Genomic DNA, 21,037 nt, shown 5'->3' on the forward strand with positions numbered 1-21,037 from the left:
CTTAAAAGCAAATTATGTATTCGAAATGTAATGAAATTTCTTTAATGTAATGTTGGCAAGCACGATCAGAGTTGCAAGATTATATGTTCATCTTAAACGTAAAGTCGATTTTACGTTTAAGATGAACATAATCTTGCAACTCTGAATTTGGTGGCAAATAATAAGTTCAATGTGAAAAAAGAAATGATCGGGAAAAGAGAGAAAAAAATAAGATGGGAGATGAAAAAGAAAAACGAGACAGGAAGAATAGATGAAGGTGGAGGCGAAAGAAGAGCAATGATAAAATTCCTTTTTTTTGGGGGGGGGGGCAAAACGCATTACAGAGAAAAAAACATCGAATAAACTCGAGAGCGAGAGAACGAAGCGACAAAGTTTCTAAGTTGGGAGGATGGATGACTAGATTTAACTTTAGAACTTTAAGCCCCACCGCGTCGAGTGTTGAATCCGGGTTTAACTGACAATCTTTTGAATCAAACGCTTAGTATAGACAGTCGAGAAGTGTAATGACACTGTTCAGAGGGCATACCACAGGGGGTATTGGGATGAGCCTAGCCAACAATAAAACCATAAACGGATCGAATACTTAAGTACATTGTAGAACTTACTAAAGCCTTCAGTACGAGTGCATGCTCTCGAGTCTGAACTTCGAAGTACGGCATCATTAACAAGAGTTACGAAGCATAATACCAAAATTCAATCGAGTTATGTTTTTTTCCCAAGCAAAGCTCGCGAAGGAATAATATTATAAGGAACGTGGACTTCGACATAATAAAGTAAGTGCTTAAAAGCTGTTACTTTTAATAAATTCAGGACGTCGCTATGCGCACATTAACATGTATTATCATTCCAGTTATACTTTACAGTGATTATTGTGTTGGTATTTTTTGTTCTCCCGTTCGTTTTTTTATTTCTTCACTTCTCATGGTTCTATATCTGTTCAAGCTGCTGTTTAGTGACATTTATGAAACAGCTTCTTCTTCTTCTTAGATTGGTTTGAGTGGCGATTAGTCATATTTGACTATTGTCGCCATTTACTCTATTAATAAAAAATCTCACTTCTCACATAATAAAATTATTACCAATACATATGTGAAATATTTTTCATGTGCATCCTTCTAATATGAAAAAGGGATAATTATGGTATAGTTTGCCGTAACTGGCAGAACTCTAATCAAAATGGCATATAAACAAATCTTCACCAGCGTATACAAATACAAAATTATGGTATCTCCGAGGAGAAATAATTATTCAGAAGGGGAGACAGCGACGCAGATAAGTAGAGAGGGAGAGAGAGAGAGAGAGGGGGAAGGGGGGGGGGGGGGGTCGATGTAATGTGACAGAAAAGAGGAGTACAATTTCAACTAGAACAAACGATATTCTAGAAGAGTACAGACACAACGTACGAAAAACAATGATTAATGATGAAAATAATTCATTTCTTAATGACTTTCATTCTTTCTCTTCATTTTCATAGATTCGTTAACACAGCAACTTTGAAATTAATATATTTAAAATACATGTACATAACGAATATGACATTATTATTATCATTAACTTAGCATTATCACTATCATTACCATTATTCGTTTTGTTGTTATTCTTTTATCATCATGATTATAATCATTATTATTATCATCATTATCATTATTATTATTTCTATTATTACTATTATTATTATTGCGATTATTATTATAATTATTACAATCAATATTATTATTATTATTAATATTATTGATAATGTTATTTTATCATCATCATCATCAATATCATTATTATTATCACCATCACTGTTAATCCTAACATTAATACTGCTATCAGTAAATGAATACTCCTATCAGTAAATGAATACTCCCAGTGTAAATAATAGATACCATTACTACCAGTATAGTAGTAGTAGTAGTAGTAGTAGTAGTAGTAGTAGTAGTAGTAGTAGTAGGAGTAGTAGTAGTAGTAGTAGTATAGTAGTAGTAATAATAGTAGTAGTAGTAGTAGTAGTAGTAGTAGTAATAGTAGTAGTAGTAGTAGTAGTAGTAGTAGTAGTAGTAGTAGTAGTAGTAGTAGTAGTAGTAGTAGGAGTAGTAGTAGTAGTAGTAGTAGTAGTAGTAGTAGTAGGAGTAGTAGTAGTAGTAGTAGTAATAGTAGTAGTAGTAGTAGTAGTAGTAGTAGTAGTAGTAATAGTAGTAGTAGTAGTAGTAGTAGTAGTAGTAGTAGGAGTAGTAGTAGTAGTAGTAGTAGTAGTAGTAGTAGTAGTAGTAGTAGTAGTAGTAGTAGTAGTAGTAGTAGTAATAGTAGTAGTAATAATAGTAGTAGTAGTAGTAGTAGTAGTAGTAGTAATAGTAGTAGTAGTAGTAGTAGTAGTAGTATAGTAGTAGTAGTAGTAGTAGTAGTAGTAGTAGTAGTAGTAGTAGTAGTAGTAGTAGTAGTAGTGTGTAGTAGTAGTATTGTAGGAGTAGTAGTAGTAGTAGTAGTAATAGTAGTAGTAGTAGTAGTAGTAGTAGTAGTAGTAGTAGTAGTAGTAGTAGTAGTAGTAGTAGTAGTAGTAGTAGTAGCAGTGGTAGTAGTAGTAGTAGTAGTAGTAGTAGTAGTAGTAGAGTAGTAGTAGTAGTAGTAGTAGTAGTAGTAGTAGTAGTAGTAGTAGTAGTAGTAGTAGTAGTAGCAGTGGTAGTAGTAGTAGTAGTAGTAGTAATAATAGTAGTAGTAGTAGTAGTAGTAGTAGTAGTAGTAGTAGTAGTAGTAGTAGTAGTAGTAGTAGTAGTAGTAGTAGTAGTAGTAGTAGTAGTAGTAGTAGTGTAGTAGTAGTAGTAGTAGTAGTAGTAGTAGTAGTAGTAGTAGTAGTAGTAGTGTAGTAGTAGTAGTAGTAATAGTAATAGTAATAGTACAGTATAAGTAATTGTAGCAGTATTGGTATTAGTGCTCCTATTTCTTTACACAAATACTTCACCTTCACAGTTTAGAGATGTACCATATACAATACTGCATATTTTTTTTATTATTTGTATACTATTTACTGATACAGATGGCCTTGAATGTAGTATTCTTTCTCCACGCAAGATCCGGTTTCAATACCCCGAAATTCCTGTATTCAATACCCCCGACAGACTGTCATTTCTGAGTCACTGATCAGATAATATCTGAAAAATAGCTTGAAAGGTGACTCGACCGTGAACTTTATCCTTCAAGTTCATTGAAATTTATGGTCAGCTAGTTATGCCAATTCTCTTTCTCTGTCGATTCCATGTTTTCGGCGATTTGTGTATAGTGTTGCTAGGTAACCAAATGCCGTTCCACAATTACATTGCTGTGTAGGAGCCGGATTCGATCTTGAGTTCTCAGCAATTATTCCATGTTTTGTTTTATGATTATGGCATTCATTCAAAAAAAAAATGTTTAAACTCTGTCTCCTAGATATTTAAGCTTAGTCTCCTTTTACATTTGTAATCATGCATTAAATTGAAACTGGTATGTGAAGTAGCAAAGCAGGTTCATCTTTTGCGACATTTCATAAATGTTGATTTTAGATTGTATAAGATGATTTGGGTTTTAATGACAATATCTTGATTAAACAAAACCAGCATTGACGTTTATTCCTAGATTTGATTGACTTATTAAAAAAAGATCAACATAATGCGTTTATTATTAGATTTTATACAACAACATGAAAATATAACTGAATTTCACTGATTTAAACCATTGACTTGATAGAGAAAACCGAACAAGGTCAAGTACGGGACAAGAATGGGTAATTAAGAAAAAAGCAGGAAGATGAAAACCCCTCAAAACATGAAAAGAACAGGATGAAAAGAGGGTAAGGAGAACGCGAACGACACAATCGATTTCAGACCATGGTAATCGACCATGGCTAAGAGGGATTAAAACATCAAGAAGAAAAGAATATTCGATGAGTCAAGTGCGTAGCTTTTTTCAGTGAATAGTTATCTGTTCATGCAGTATACATTGATAGTTGAGTCACAGTGTGAGGATAAGGTTATCAGAGACCTAATGTTTGAGCCCCCCCCCTTCACCTCCCCATTCGTACCGTTACTGATTTAATATGAATTCCATACCCGGGCTTATAGTCTTCGAACTGTTACCACGCTCATTGACATTTTCTAGGTAGACGATTTATTATCTAAACTTAGTATTACTTCATACTATTTCTTCATATTATTTTCAAATCCTACCGACGAAAAATCTCCTAAAGGGAGACACTGATACCTTAACCTAATTTTTTTAACATGTAAATTTTATGAAAAGCATGTATCCCACTTTGAAAATAATTATCTATCATTTGTTGATCTGTTTGTTTGCTTATTTATCTTTTGTTATTTCATCAATTTTTATTCATGTATTTTTACAAAATTATTTATATACATATTTCTTTTTATGAATCAAATGACTAAAATCTAAACACATAAATCAGGTTTCTCGGCGCAATGTAAAAATGAAGCCCCCCCCCCCGTTCCTCTTCAAATAATTCCACGCAATAGTCACGTGACTATCTCTATAGCAGCGGCTTAGCTAATGATCCGCGATATTCATTAATCATCCATTGCGATGAATCCCGTTTTAACAGCACAAAGAACACAAACAAAATAGATCTAGTATTGTACTTATCTGCAGGTGTCCCTATTAATACTATTTGTTTATGTTATTGTCCCACTCACATTTATGTACAATTTCAATCTCTATTGATTGATGAGGGGAACCTCTCCCCTTTCGCACTATGTGTACATAATTACCCCTACTCCATTCTCTGTGAATGGTGCTTAAGGAACATGCCCAAGGGGGGTTCAAACAACAAGAGAAATACATAGCTTGAGGTGATAAAAGTCATATTCTCTTCTTACGATGCATAGAGAAGATAACATTTCCAGGCATGTTCAATAGTTTTCAACCATGGTTTTTAACGAATTATTATATTATATTTCTCCATTTTGTCACAGCTATTAAAACAGCAGCACCCCCAAAAAATAAATCTTAAGGGTGTTTCAGCATCCCCACTTCCCACGTCCACGGAGCCCCTTCCACCTCCCTCTGGTAAGAAAAAGAGAAGAAATGCAATCATGATAATTTAGAGTCTATTTATTTATTCTTTTAACTATTTAATTCATCTTTTTAACAGATGGACTTGAATAGACAAATTCAAACATTTTGCTGTTGTAAACTTCGCTAGACCCAATACAGTAAATTCTTCGATATGGTATTTCAAATATTTTTATGTTTCAAGATTTCACTTTAATTCATTCGCTCATAAGGTTCTGAATTGCAGAAGGATTTTCCTTTGTGGGAAGTTCAGGGCATTAGATATCATTTGTATCCGACTTTTGAATATTCGATCTGTAAAGCCCAAATTTACCTGAAGATGTTGCTTGCAAAGTGGAAATGCACAAGGCACCGGAAACCCCCTCACTTTTATGTCATTCAAAATTTAGATAATGATTTTCAGTCACAGAAATTGGATAATTGCTCATTAAAGTCTTGTTTGTTCAATTTTGTTCGATCAGTTGTATAATCATAAAGAACCAACAGTCATTGATAAGAATTCGCTGACCTCTTTTCATTTCTGATTCTTCTGAGGTTTCTGTACTTTGTAGGTATCTGTTGTTTCTCTTTTTCATTGTGAAAATCGACAGGAGACAACCGATCCAATGCATCGTGGAAACCTGTAATTGTATCTTTAGCCTGTCGTCTGATATTCAAATCACTCCACGGCATGCTTATATATTTCAGAAAGATTTTCATGGACGTTTTGCTTTGATTTGTCAGTCTTCCATTTTTCAGCTATTGCTTCTATTTTCTGCTGTCATATTCTGCCCCTCCCCCTTTCCGGTCGAGTCTATTCAATTTGAAACAAATCTAATTAACATAAAGCTTCGTGATACATGGGTACCTTGGATGTTGTCTCGTAGAACCTTACGATGACGCTTAGCACCACCATTTCAGAGACCCTTCCTTCCTTTTCAGCGACCTGACATCTTGATGAATGAGAGCTAGTTGTGTACGATTCTTAAGCTTTTCAAACTTGAACTAATAATCCGATCAACAGGATCAAAGGGTCACTAAATATATTCGTTATTAAAAGAAATACAAGATTGTCATTAAACAAAAAACCCTCGATACTCTAGTTGTTTTGACAAGAAACGTTTTATTTTTAGAATTTCTATTAGGTATACAGTTATATGATATTTAATCAAATTTGAGTACATTACTTAATTTAGTTATCTTCACAGGGAATTCTTTCTTTCCGGATCCACTTTTCACTGGAAATAAACTGAACTGTAACTCTCACTTCTACATTTCCTCTCAATAAAAATAACGATTTTAATTTGAGATAATTGTATGAACACATTCAACATGTTCAAATGACCAGCCCATTCCTATCTTGCCAGTCGTCGCTATGTGTGAACAAAAAACTTGTCCGTTTAAAAAAGGTTTGTCAGCTATTGACCATCAAGGATGTTCGCATGTACCTGTTATTTGCTTTCTAATTGTTAGTACACAAAACACGTCTTTACCTGCAATGCACACAGAGAGACCAAGTTACACGAGCGAAACCTAATCCAGACCGACCAAAGCTATTACCTTATTACCAAAGACATACCATTGGTCGGTTTGGAGTCGGTTTCGTAGGTGTGGCTGTCACTTAAAGCAGACTTGAATAACATGAATAATGGACTAACCGAGCATGTTAGACCAGGTTAAGATGTGGAAAACAAGAGCAAGTCCTTTGGAGGAATATTTGTCTTTCCTCCTTCGCCTGAGATAATCTCATTTTCTTGTCTTCCTGTTCTGAACGTCCTTCGAAAAGTACAACCTTTCAAACTAAAGTAGGGCAGTGAAAATGGAAAGGGGTGTGCATTTTGGAAGGAGCAGCCCGGTGTGCGTATTCTCACAAAAAAAATGAGCGTATAAGAAAAAAAATGTTAAAGGTCAAGTCCACGTCAAGAAAAATGTTGATTTGAATCAATAGAGAATAATCAGACAAGCACAATGCTGAAAATTTCATCAAAATCGGATGTAAAATAAGAAAGTTATGACATTTCAAATTTTCGCTCATTTTTTAACAAAATAGTTATATGAACGAGCCAGTTACATCCAAATGAGAGAGTCGATGATGTCACTCACTCACTATTTCTTTTGTTTTTTATTGTTTGAATTATACAATATTTCAATTTTTACGAATTTGATGATTAGAACCTCCTTGCCTGAAGCACAAAATGTTAAAATAATGGAATTCCACATGTTCAGGGAGGAATGACCGAGATGTGCATATAACTGTTTTGTGAAATGAAAGCGAAACTTTAAAATGTCATAACTTTCTTATTTTACATCCGATTTTGATGAAATTTTCAGTGTTATGCTAGTTTGATCTTTCTCTATTTATTCATATCAATATTTTATTGGGGTGGACTTGTCCTTTAATTATAGATAGCTCCTGGTTGGGGACTCCTGGTAAAAAAAAAACCCGAAAAAAACAGGGGGGGGGCATGAAAAACATAGAATCCCCCATGAAATGCGGTTGCTACTCTGAAATATAGATATTGACCAAAATCTCCTCCATTTTTTCTTTTTCTTTTTTCAGCTTTAAACATTTTTCGTGTCACTTTTTTTCTGACGAAAATCCCCTCCTTTTTGGATTTTTTTCTTCCTTTTTCGGGGGGGGGGGGGGGTGCTTGCTAACAAACTGACACCCCTCTTTACAAATCGCTCCCAGGTCCTTGCCGAACAATTAAAGAGATATTTCAGTGACATCTTAATGACATCAGTCGTGAGCGGTTACTAAATTTGAGATTGCTAATTGGCTGAGAATAACTGGCTACTGTTGGTTACTATGGCAACGGTTAGAGAAAGATAATGTATAGGTGCTGACGACTTTCATGAAATAGTCCTGTGATGATTATAAATAGTATACACTTAATCGATTGATTCATTTCAATTGTTTTAAATTTTTAGTTACCGTTGGGTCAATTTGTATGTTTTCCGCATATTATAATCACTCTACTTATGACTTGATAATTGTTTAACATTTCATTTCCCTATTTCCAAGCGCCATGTTGTTGATCAAACCCGACCTCGTTTCGGGCAAATCAATGGAGTGCTCATTAATCGATTTTCGTTTCATAGCTTCGCATCTTTGAGATGTAAAATGTCAATATACCCTAAAGAACAGGATTCTTTATATGTTTGCATCCATCACTTACTATCACCTACATGTATATATCTGACCTGAATTAATGACATTTCGCACGTTTTGCTCCCTCTTGAAGCATAAATGACAAGCTGGTATTGATTTGTTAATTTTCCCGACTGAACTCAAGGGAGTTAAAATTACTTAGGGTGTATGAGAATAGACTATGATGTTTGAGCTCCAGGATTTCATGATTGCCCCCCCCCCCCCCGAATGAAAAAAATGATGATAATGATAATAATGAAATGAATAAATAGATAAATTAATATATAAATAAATAATCAAATGGAAATACAAATTAGACAAATGAAACATAAAAAATATAAAGAAATACAAAATAATGTTAATAACACTTAAAAGAATATAAAAAAAGAAAAGTCAAATAAAATGAATTAGAAAAAATAAAAGCAAAAAAGGCTCAATCGGGATCATCAGATTGAAATAAATTCGATAGATATATTTCCCTCCCCAAAGTTCACTTCAAATAGTCACTGCCTTAAACATTACATAAAAGGACGTATGGCAATTTTGTTATTAGCACTTAAACTAATAACGATCATTCTTTTTCTTATTATGTAGGTGAAATAATCATTTCCACGATAAAATGGGGACACTGTAATGTACAAAGAGCATTATAATTCAAATTTAACAGTTTTACCAGACATGAGTAAACTCGGGTGTTGATTTAACACCAGCCCGGAATCTCTATATGTCCACACCAGAGAAGTATTGAAGCAACACCAGTTTCGTTTTGGTCAAACCAAGGAGATATCATCTTCTTGGTCTAACACCAGATAGGTGTTCATACAACACCAATTAGTATTAAAAAAGCATCGGTTTGATTCCAAACTGGTGTTGTTTCAATACTTCTCTGGTGTGGACATATAAAGATTCCGGGCTGGTGTTAATCAACACCAGAGTTTTTGCAGAGTAGGCCTAACTTCTCTCATGATCATTCCAAATTTACAGCCAAACCCGATATTTGCTTATATTAGTAAGCTTATCCCATGTATGTTATCAACAATAATATCAATTAGCTGTTAAAATAATTACCAGATTCTATATAAGAATTATAGCATACATGTATAAATTTTACTTTTTTGTGTAAATAAAACGTGTTAATTCGTGAGATCAAATGTCATGTACTGGATCTACTTTTTTTCAATGAACTAAGATATATAAATGGATCATCGAATGTGCCCGGATTCTTAATTCATGCTTACAACTTACTGTTAAAAAGATATTAATCCTGTGTTGAAATAAGTGTATTATTTCTGTCGACAAGTAAGTGATTTATATTTTTCATCTCATTTGTACACTTCATTTTCTTTGAAAACGTTTGTATCACAATCGAATGAACCAGTGAAAGTCACATTTCAATCATGGGAATGATATAACTGATGTTTTCAAAACTCAATTGATTAAAAACTTATTTTTCTGACATTAATTTGTGTGTTTTTTTTTAATGATTTCGACCAGACGGTAAAGCCCACACACTACCCCGAGACATGTAGCTCCGATCTCCATTCTCTAAACAAAACTCAAATATCCCAGCAACACTGAATACTAGTTTGCATACTTCTACCTTTCTTTCTTTTCACTACTACACAAAACCAATCGATAACTGATCAATGTATCCGAACAAAGGTCTCTATAAAGTTTTGGGTGACCGCAATAACGGGTGCTTTCGCAACAACAATAGGTTAAACTAGATGATAAAATGGCCCCGGTAAAGGGATGAGTTAACATCTGGAATTACATTGAAGGAGCGGGTCGCTTTGGGAGGTTCTTATTCTTTATTGTGGCCTTTACCTTCGGAGTCTTATCGATTGATTTGTGCCGAGAGCTCCCTTTTTCGATATTGTGGACATTAAAGAAATTATTGGTGTGGTCAAACACCACTTGGGTTATAATACTTAATTGACATCGATGTGGTTACGCTGTGTAGCTGGTCGGCTATTTTGATACTCGATATTCCAACATTGAAGTATTTATTGAAATACTGCCACTTGGTAGCTCTTGGTTCATCATCACATGAAGTCGGATGGATTTGTTTTTTGTAAGGAACGAAGTTTTTCTTATTTTTGTATTTATGACATTATGAATTGTAACGCCTCTTGAGGATTTATCTTTCGGAAATGGATATTGAAACTTGTTTAAGAATGCTGAATGTTTTAAGAAATCTTGAACCACCAATAATTTGGACATTTTGAAGGTAACAGTCTTATTAATTTACACGTTTTTTTTCTCATTTCCCCTGCAGAATATGATCATGATCACGAGGAACTGATCAGAGGTGAAAGATACATGTAGCCGAGACTATGGCTCAGAAGGTAGCTAGACGTAGCGGCCGCTTGGAGTCGAGGGGTGGCCGGAACGGGGAGATAGGCATCTCACTGGGAAACCCGGGTGAGGAACGGCGATTGGCTGCTACCCTCAGGAAGATCGACCGGGAGAAGAGGAAACGGGAAACGGCGATGTCGTGGAACCAGCGAAATTTCTTCATGAAGCAGGTGTTTGACCAGGACAATGATCTTCGTTTTGTAAAAGCTGCACAGAGACCTAAGTATCTCAATTGCATCCCTCCTCCTCCTCGGGATGGGGACAACAGTTGGCTAAAAGAGGAATACGTATTTTCATTTAAACCAAAGTCGAGTACGAGCCCAGAGAGCAAGGACTTCAAACAAGGGACTTCTGACGAAAAGTCTCTTGATGAATCGCTAAAGACAATGGGGCTCGAAGACGAACCCTCATCAGCAGATCAAGTTCCACAGGGGGACGAATCTAAAACGGATGTACAGGAAACAACGATGACAGCATCTAAAGAAAGCGAGCAAGCTGAGCGTGATAGAAAGGAGGAAGAAAAGCGAGACCTGGCAAGCAGGGGAGTCTTTGGATCCAGGAGAGAAAAGGTTAAGATGCCACCATTAATGTCAGGTGCTTGGAAACAGAAACTAGAATCTGAGATGAAAGTTGAAGAAGTGGTGGAAGAAGACAAGGGAGAGGAGAGCAAGGCAACCAGTAATCTTGAACCGGAAGTACAGAAGAGTGATGTCGAAGATGCTGATCCCTTGAATAATGCGAAACCGAACGCTGGAGGTTCTGCTGAAACGGTAAAACCGAAAACAAGGTTTCCTGTTCTAAAAGTAAGAGCACTTGGCCTTTTTGCTATGTCGTTCAAAAAAACTCCCGCGGTTCAATCTCTTGCTTCGCAACTTCCAGTGGAGTCTCCGTCAACAAGTGACTTGAAACTATCTCCGATCTCAAGTCCTGAGAGAGATGCCTCAGTCTTAACCGCATCTTTGCCGCCCCAAGCTGCACCTAACGTGAAAGTGAAAGGAAAGTCGCCTCCACCGACAGTACCAGCTTTGTCGGAAATGCACCGCCCAGCAAGTGTTAGCCTTCCAAACTCACCCGTCACTGACAGAAAGCCGCAGTTAATTCGGCAGCAGAGTGACCACTCAGTTCTGGTGTCAGCACCTACACGGGATAAATTGATAACAGCAATTCAGGCAAGCGAGAAAGGTCACAGCCGGTCAAGGCGCGGTTCACGCCGCGACAGTACCGCTAATCCAAATCAAGAACGTTCAAAACGTCATCGACATGAAAATGGCATTAAACCCGTTAAATCCGCCAGTTCAACCTTGCCAAAGAAAACGCGCGAAAGTACAGCGAAGACCCATTCATCTTCCTCTCTACCGAAAACGGACAATCAGGACAGTAGTCACATCTGGGGTGGGAGCGGCGAAAACGAAACCCAGGAAAAGGACAACAAAGACAATGCCCGAAAGAATTGTGACGTCAACGATGAGGAGGAGGTTGACTATCACGTGATTCGCCGTATTGTTAGGACGCTTCCGGCGCACCTGATGCTGAAAACGTCAAAGAGGGAAGTTGAAGCTGGCGGCGACGTTGCTCTGTTGCGTCAAAAAATGAAGGATCTCGCTCGAGCGGAGGCAACAAAGAGAGCTTCACTGGATCCTCGATTCAAGCAGCTTGAAAAGTCGCTCATTAATAGTCCCAATGATAATATGAAGTAACTGATGATGCTACTGGTTACGAACATGGGTGTTTTCAAGGGGCATGTTCTCCCTATTTTGCTTTAAAAAACCCCGGGGAAGTTACTTCCCATGTACGAAAACAACACGATGCCCAAGAATATTACAATTGCGAATAATTGAACTCATCTTGCATTTTTTATTAGGTTTTCTTTTTATTAACCCTCTCGATATCTCATATTTTGTCATACAATCATGTTTGATTTATGATCTTCTCATATTGACCATTTAACCAAAACCGCCAATCCCTCCCTGTTACAAAGCATATCAATACAGAATAATTTTCCATGTTATTCAAGGAAGATAATCGTAATTTTCGTGAATTTTAAGTTCTTCTCAAGACATTCTCTTCAAATCCTTATTCATATTCACTAGTTTACGATATCCTGAATCTAGTCCATGTATTATGTTTGATGTGCATTACCTATACCTTACTTGCCAAAGATCACGAAGATTTTGTGTATTTAGAAAAAAATCACCTTGTTACGTGTATATCCATGGAGGTAGTCCATGGTATAACCTTGTGCATAATGAGTCACACTAAATTGTGATTAAATGATATCTAAATATATTTATTGCGCTAATTGTTTTTTTTTATTGTATGTAATTATTCAGTTATGATCCTGGTTGGTGATTGTGCAAAGCACTTTGAAGGCAGTTTGCCTACAATAAGAGGTGGGATACAAAGTTTTCCCATGTCTTGACATTTGATAGAAAGCAGAATTGGGGAGGGAGCTGATGTGTATTTAAAATAAAGAGAGAGGAGGTGGAATAAATAACGAATGAAAGATAAAGAGATAGAGAGAAAGACCCCAGACATAGAGATAGACATGCAAGCAGGGATGGAGAGACAGAGAGGTAGACATGGTAGAGAGGGAGAGAGAGAGAGAGTGAGAGAGAAGGGGTGGAGAGTGAGGGGGAGAGGAAGTTTTAAGAAATGAAAGTTTCCAGTCAGGTTTATAATAAAATGAACTAAACAATTTTTGGGAGAGGGGGGGGGGGGCATTGCACGGAAAAAAAAATGATCAATGCATAACCAACTGCGGTATCGAAAAGCATGACCAATTTCGTTTAATAGTTATAACGAAAATGATAGTTATACTTAAAATTATCATGATATCGCACAAAAGTGGCAATAATGGCAAAAATTTCACTAAATGCGTTGATGATGAAATTTATGATGATGATAATGATAGCAATTAGGATGCGAAAATAATATTCATGATGTAAGATAATAACAGTTAAAACAACGATAAAGACAATAAGACTCTCATACTCTGGGAAAGACGAAATCGTAAGAAGGCCTACCTAATTATCAATAATTAATTCCCATTATTTTGATGAAATGATCAGTAGCGCATGCTGATTGTCGCCTTGATATGGTTGTAATATCAATTCGAAGGTAATGAAACACAAATATATACACACACATACATACATACACACACACACACAAACCCACTTATTGTAACTCAACGCTATACGACAATTAATCAGTTTAATTCTCTTGACTTTTCAAAATTATAAAATGAAATTAAAAGTATGGTATATGTTAGAGATAACAATTTGATCATACTACACAATTCTGGAGGATTTCAGTAGTTTATTACAATTGTCAATAAAAAGCACTAAAAATTTGATCGTGTAACACACTTCATATTCCATGACATCTAACCCGGATTTCATGATCTAAATCTCCCTTGATTATTGGAAATATTTGACCCAGATATTTCATCGACATTCTACATGTTCTAAAAACATTGGTGTTATATGATATCTTAAGTGTTGGTATATAATGAATACTTATAATATGGCCACACCAATAAAACTATCCCAAGCCCAATATAATACAGTGCGTATAAAAAAAAGTTTACACTTTGAAAAAATCCTGTAAAATTATACATTTGTAATATCCTGAAGATTTTTCCATATTTTCACATTGGTACAGATCAATTTAAGCAAATGACGATATAACTATCAAAAAATATTTGCGCTTGAGTGAGCACCACCTGCTTTTGAAAAGTTAGTGAAAATGATTTGCGCAGAACTTTGAAATAGCTATGCGAATACAAGTAAACCTTTATTATAAAGAACACGTAGAATTTAGCAAGTAAAATTTATTTGAAGATATCTTTGACCTCTTTTAACTTGTTTCCTTGCCCAATACACTTCGAAGAGTGCATTGCGCCCCGCCCCACTCCCCCACACACCAAGGCCATCAAGACGATATTTGATTTACACTGAGCTGTGATTTACATAAAATGAATGAGGCTTGATTTTCATTTTGTTAATCATTGTCAAGCTTGAGAAAAGTGTGGAGACACAAGTATTAAATGAAAAATGAAATGTCACCCACTTTAAATGATAAAAAAACTTAGTGAAAAGGTTCTGGAGATGTCTGATGGAAACTGTGTTCAGATTCAGGTATGTCCTCAGATCCAGCTGGCACAAAAAGGGTAAAAGTTGTGCTTACTAAGTGTTGAAATTTCAATTTGGGCGGCAAATTTGATTAAAAATGCCTGAATGTTTTATCTTAATTGACTAAAAGTGCAAGGGAAATGTAGGAAAAATGTTTCGCAGGGTAAGTTTGATTTCGCCTTTCCCCCCTTGACACTGCGTGAAAATGAGCATTTCTGCGCAAACAGATTTCTGCGAGCTTTACAAATGGACAGTGCTCACTAAAGTGTAACATTCTGTCAAAACTTTTACTTTCATTGAATAGATGAGACCCAAACCCAAGATTATATGTGAAAAATACCCACATGTTGTATATTTTTTTTTAATTCCCAGAGCGTTTTCAAAGTGTAAACTTGTTTTTGATACGCACTGTATATTACGTTAATTCATATGACATATCATTAGTCGATATCATGTTTATGATTAGCTAACTTTACTTTACTATAATTTGCATGATTTTTTAAAAAATCCCGATGTCGCCAATTTCAAATCAGATATTATCGACGTTTGGTCGAAACCCCACATTTTCTAAACCCCGACAACGTTTTCAGAAGAGAGAGAGAGAGAGATAAATATATCTAACTACAGATTATATTTTATGTTACATGATTAGTAATATCATAAACTCATTTTTACCGATACAGTATGACAATTGAATAGCGGATCTCAAAAGATTATCATTACTTCAACAGTTTGTCTAAGGAAGATAAACTGAATTTAATTAAGTCGTTACCAGTGTCTGTTTCCATGAATAAAACCTGGATAAATCTAGATTAACATTTTTATTCATAAAAAATGAATCTTTCATCATGTTAAAATTACGTTACAACATGGATGAATATAATTGACTTTCCCGCCTTGGTAAGATATCGTGCACTTTGTCTTTGTAGGTATGACAAACATTCCATCCCATTCACCGCAGTTTATGTAATTGATGTTTTGTACAGAATTTAATGTCATCTAAAACACATCTGACTGCCTATTAAAAACAGAATTAGACTGATATGAATGGCATTAATTTATTACGTAAACATAAAAAAAATACCGAAACAAAAATAAATGAATCTTGTAGTTATTCATATTGAATGCTTTCTAAAGTATATCAATTGACAATATCGCTACTAGAATATTACTAGTCGTTCTGAGCGAGTTGTTCTTTTAAACATACCGCAGATGACCCGTCGAAATTTGGTATCGAAGAGGATGAAAGCAATGATGTTCCAGACACTGCTTACTATACCGAGCAAAAACACACCAAGGTAGACATAAGGAGAGAACTCCGCTGTCTGAGCGGCGATCATAGATAAAACAACCATGCTTGGCAAACATGACAGAAAATATATGACACTTATTGAGATCACGAGAATAACGCCGCGATGTTGACGTTTTCTTGTGCCGCGGTTGGTCCCGCGGAATGCTTCAATGGATATGCTTCCCGATGCGGTTGTTTGCGATTTGTCTGTTACCGCGGCGACGCGTCGAGATCTACGGACGTCACGCGTGATTTTTAATAGGAGAATATTAGTTCCTAAGATAATCACATGATTTATTGACCACATTATCAGCAAGAAAAGAGTGATGGTTTGCTGGTGAGATTCAAGATAAGGGGACCCAAAGCACTCGGGCTGTAACCCCTGGACGAAAGGAAAGCTTGGAAGTGGGAGGTAGACGCAATATACACTTGAAATAAGAAGAATCGTTGAAATTATTAAGTTTATCTTCTTGAAACTGACGAGTCTGTAGTACTGAAGCGGCCACTTCACATGAAGGAATCGGTTGACCGTTATCGCGGTAACAAACGCGGTTGCTTGAAAGTTGAAGACGTAGATGAATGTTTTACCGATCTGACATACAACCGTAGTGTAAGGGAATTTCCCCTCAGGATCAGACAGCATGAAGACTATCGAAATAGATAATCCTGCCATCGTATTAGCAAAGGCAACGAACTGAAAGAGCCGAATAGAGCGGTCATCCTCGTCACTATCCTTGCATCGTTTGAGGATGATGTGGGTGATAACCGCGGTAATGACGGAGCATACGATCATTAACACACCTATAATCACCTGTCGGACCGGATACGCGTTCAAGAACTCGAAAGGCTCTATGGACAGGGTTGATAGATGGTCAGTAGGTACCGTATCAGTCCCAGACATTACTGTCAAACATTTTCTAAAGACAAATTTTACAAGTAGCAATGTGCAAACGAGCTTGTTTAATAAATTCAAAGAGATGTCAACTTTGTATAGCACATTTTAAGGATTGTTTCCATCCGTATGTTATCCATGGTTCAGGAGTATAACCTATGATAAACTTGATCTCTTGAAATGCTTTCCTGAGTATGATCCCAACGCTCACAAAATCACTCAGTCAAGATTCTGAGGTCAGCCAAGCCCTTCAGTTTCAGGCTATTTCTTTATTCCAGTTTCCAAAATAACAAATTCATCTTGGCCTGTACATGTTGTTGTGATTAGCAAACTATCAATATAACCAAAGACTATATTCTTGATGTTCGTTTGATGAAATCCCTTGCTGATGACGTTACCTGTGACAAAGCGGTTGTTACAGAAAAGGTATACGAGCAAAATGATTAAAGATGTGAAATTTTCTTGATTAACGGGGAAACATTGTGTGTTGAGATGATGTCAGATTGATAGCTGCAATAAAACTGTTTCTCCTGACTTACGTTAGCATGTTCAAGAAACTCGTGCCGTAGACCTTGCTCAAACATATCGAATGTCACGAACACGAATTAATCCATATGAATAAAGATTCCCGAGCTGGCGACATGGTCGATGTCTTGCAAATAGGTAGAGAGTTCATGATTCTCCTTCCTGTTGATCATCACTTATTATGACTATAGGGGTGACTTTGACGATCATTTTTATCTTTTAGCAAATGTAAGGCGCCAAATAATGTCTTTTCGACCGTGATGCCATTATCTCTGAAGATATCATTGTATAGCCTGCATGCCGCATTCGAACAACCTTCAGCTTTATCTTAACACCTTGCAAACAAAATAACTTCTCTAAGAATTAACTTGTCTGGTAGAAATGAGATCTCGCCATAAAATCTATTTTTAAGAAAATCTTAGGAGATTTAATGTTCATGCTGCGATGCTACATTGCCTGAGCTAATATTTATTGCTATGCAGGGTATTTTTATGCGATGATGATAGAAAAGTAGACTCTCCGGAACTGACGTTAGCAGTCAGATATATAGGTCAGGAGCATTGCTATGTTGGAGAAGCATGTAATAGCCAAACCTATCAGCAATTGCCACTGACTTCTTTGATTTCGACCAATCAGATCAGAGGATTTTCAATAGCTTATAACAGCTGTCAGTGGCAGCCACTAGCAGATCTCGTCATGATGCCGTCACGCGATGAGCATTTTACCAGGGAGATGCTGTCTCAAGACTTATTTTCAGAAAAATGTATTCTTGCATTATTAGCTGAGAACGAATCAGTAACCAAACATTGGTAACACGCTTCCCAACGCAGAAGCTCACCTCTGCTTTACTGCAAAAGTTTTTTACGCAATAATTACAAAAAGTCACCTTGTTTAAGTTGGGAAGTCGATCTAAATCCGATCGGATGCACCATACTGTATAAGGCAATAGCTGTAACCGAACTGGAATCGGTTTGGGTGGTGTGACATGAACAGAAACATCTGATCGATATCCCTTTTGCTTTTAAACGTGATCAAACATTGTAGGAAATATAAGGCCCCGCCAACAAATTTGCATTGAAAACGATGGCAAATTTATTTTGAATTTCCTAGGAGCAAGGATCTGAAAGTGAAAAGAAATGAACATGATGAAAGAGGGGAGCTTGGCTTCGTGAGTACCTCTCTTGGTTAAATGAAACAGGCCGTAATATTCATATTTATTGAAAACGGTTTATTACAGAAAGGGTATCTGTAGAGGATGACTATCCGTATTGCATAACCCTTAACAACATTTACATGAAAATACATTCAAAATCAAGTAAAAAAGCTCAAGTTACAAGATACATTACAACATATAGGAAAGCTGTTTCCGATTAAAATAACAACACTATTGTAAGACTGTATGTTAATACAAACACACACACACACCCACCCACCCAGACACCCCACACACACATCACTCATGTATACATCCCATCCATTTGCTGAATGGGGAGTGAATCAGATATTAGATTAATTAAATTGAAACAATTAATTTTGTATTGATGTATAGAACTGGAGTATTAATTAAGTAATCATTCACGATCATATTTTTTTGTAAAATTCGATATTTTCTATAGTATCATTATTCGTTCAGAGCGAGTGGTCCTTTTAAACATGCTGCAGATTACGCGCCGAAATTTGGTATCGAACAGGATGAAGGCAATGATGTTCCATACACTGGTTACTAAACCGAGGAAACACACACCTATGTATGCGTAAGGAGATAAAGTCACTGATTCATTTGACATCATGGAGAGAACTACGAAGCCTGGCACAGACGACACAAAATATATGGTGCTTATAGAGATTACGCGAATAATGCCGCGGTGTTGACGTTTCGTTGCGATGCGGTTAACATGACGTCGGACCTCAAGAGGTTTGCGTCCCATCGCGGTAGGCAGCAATTGCAACGCGTCCGTAACCGCGGCGACGCGGTTGGACCGTCGGACGTCACGTGCGATTTTTAACAGCAAGACGTTGGTAACTATGATGAACACGTGATTTATTGACCAAAGCAGAAGCATGGTGCGACTTATGATTCGCTGGCGAGAATTACCATAAGTAGAACGAAAGCACTCAGCTTGTAATCCCTCGAGAAACGGGAAGCCAGGAAGGGGAAGGTACACAAAATACAGGGTTGAGGTTAGCAGAATCATGAAAATTATCAAGTTCATCTTCTTGAAACTGACGACTCTGTAGTACTGCAGCGGCCACTTCACAAGAAGATATCGGTTGATCGTTATTGCGGTAACAAAGGCGGTTGATTGGAAGTGGAAGATGTAGATGAGAGTTTTACCAATCTGACATGTCGTGGCAATGTAAGGGGCGTTTCCTTTTGGGTTGGAAAGCAAAAACACCAAAGAAAGAGACAATCCAATCATCATATTGGCAAATGCAACGAACTGGAAGAGTCGAATAGAGGGGTCGTCATCGTAAATATCCTTGCATCGTCTGAGAATGACGAATGTGATAGCAGCCGTAACGATCGAAAATAAGGTCATGAACGAAGCTATGATCCCCTGCCTGACCGGATACGAATAGGCGTCCAAGACCTCAAGAGACTCCTCCGAAATGATCGACAAATTACCAGATGATTCCACAGTATTCCCCAGCATCACTACCGAGAATTGATGTTCAGGCATGGCTTTCTACGTTCATGATTCAAGGAAAGACAATTCAAGTGATGGGCATCCGAGTCTATTATACGTCAGCCACTATGACTGATTAACCTAGACGTTAAATGTTTCCAAGGTAATTGGTTATATACCAGCTTGGCGTTTACCAGCAAAAAAATGCTGTCCTGCCGAGTTCCTACGGGAGTTACCACAAACAGAAACAGAAACAGAGTTAACTTTGCAAATTCAAGGAAATAGGATTAATTCGGTTACACAAATCACCTCCACATGTTACAGTTGGTATCAAGAACAGCATGACCAGAGAGTCTGGAAATACTCTAGCTTGCTGCTGATACGTGGACGATTCTGGCTATTACTGAAATTATTCGAGGGATAAAGGAGATATCCTTTCCTGAAACGGAAATCTCTCTGATTTCGTAATTAATCTGACATATATGTTTTGCCAGATCGATAACTTCTTATTATGGAAAAAAACATCTCCCGAAAGAAGATGATATGATTTTGTTTAAGATGTCTGATCATTTCAGGGGTTTGTTGCAGAAAGAGTTGCGTTTGAATGCAAGTCAAAATATCACGCGCAAGTCCTGAATACTGGTGCTTCATTGGTTGAAAATCAAGTTGCGCGAGATTTTTTGAGATGCGTTTGATTGCAACTCTTTGTGCAACGGATCCCTGATGCGCTACATATAACATGTTCAAGAAACGGCTGTCGTAGACCTTGCTCAAACAAGTTGATGCGATAACACTCCCCTGTGTCACTGTGACTGTTCTGCAAATAACCTGAGAGTTCCTTATTCCCGTTGGTATTGATCAAAGTAATTATCATGTCTACAGTGATCATGACATCGGCACAAAATTGCATCTTCTTCCAAAGTTTTGCGCCACTTAACTTTCTCCTACCTCAATGTAATGAACAGACATTTGACTTTGTCTTCGAGTAGCTATCTGCAGCATTCGAGCAATCTCCCAACAGTCATGTACATGTACGGT

At 36.8% G+C, this 21,037-nt stretch overlaps 1 protein-coding gene across 2 annotated transcripts; it reads left to right on the top strand.

The window, feature by feature from the left end:
- Positions 1-500: 500 nt before the first annotated feature.
- Positions 501-12,821, top strand: LOC121420455. 2 transcript variants are annotated; one of them, XM_041615099.1, is made up of 2 exons: positions 501-773; positions 10,452-12,821. In XM_041615099.1, exon 2 carries the CDS (start codon positions 10,510-10,512, stop codon positions 12,226-12,228), a length of 1,719 nt encoding a protein of 572 aa, XP_041471033.1. In that variant the 5' UTR covers positions 501-773; positions 10,452-10,509; the 3' UTR covers positions 12,229-12,821. The 2 variants fall into 2 exon arrangements, with proteins under 2 accessions (XP_041471033.1, XP_041471032.1); XM_041615098.1 differs by lacking the exon at positions 501-773 and adding an exon at positions 10,110-10,247.
- The last annotated feature ends 8,216 nt before the right edge of the window (positions 12,822-21,037 follow it).

This window comes from Lytechinus variegatus, chromosome 8 (genome assembly GCF_018143015.1).
Source record: "Lytechinus variegatus isolate NC3 chromosome 8, Lvar_3.0, whole genome shotgun sequence".
NCBI classification, from domain to species: domain Eukaryota; kingdom Metazoa; phylum Echinodermata; class Echinoidea; order Temnopleuroida; family Toxopneustidae; genus Lytechinus; species Lytechinus variegatus.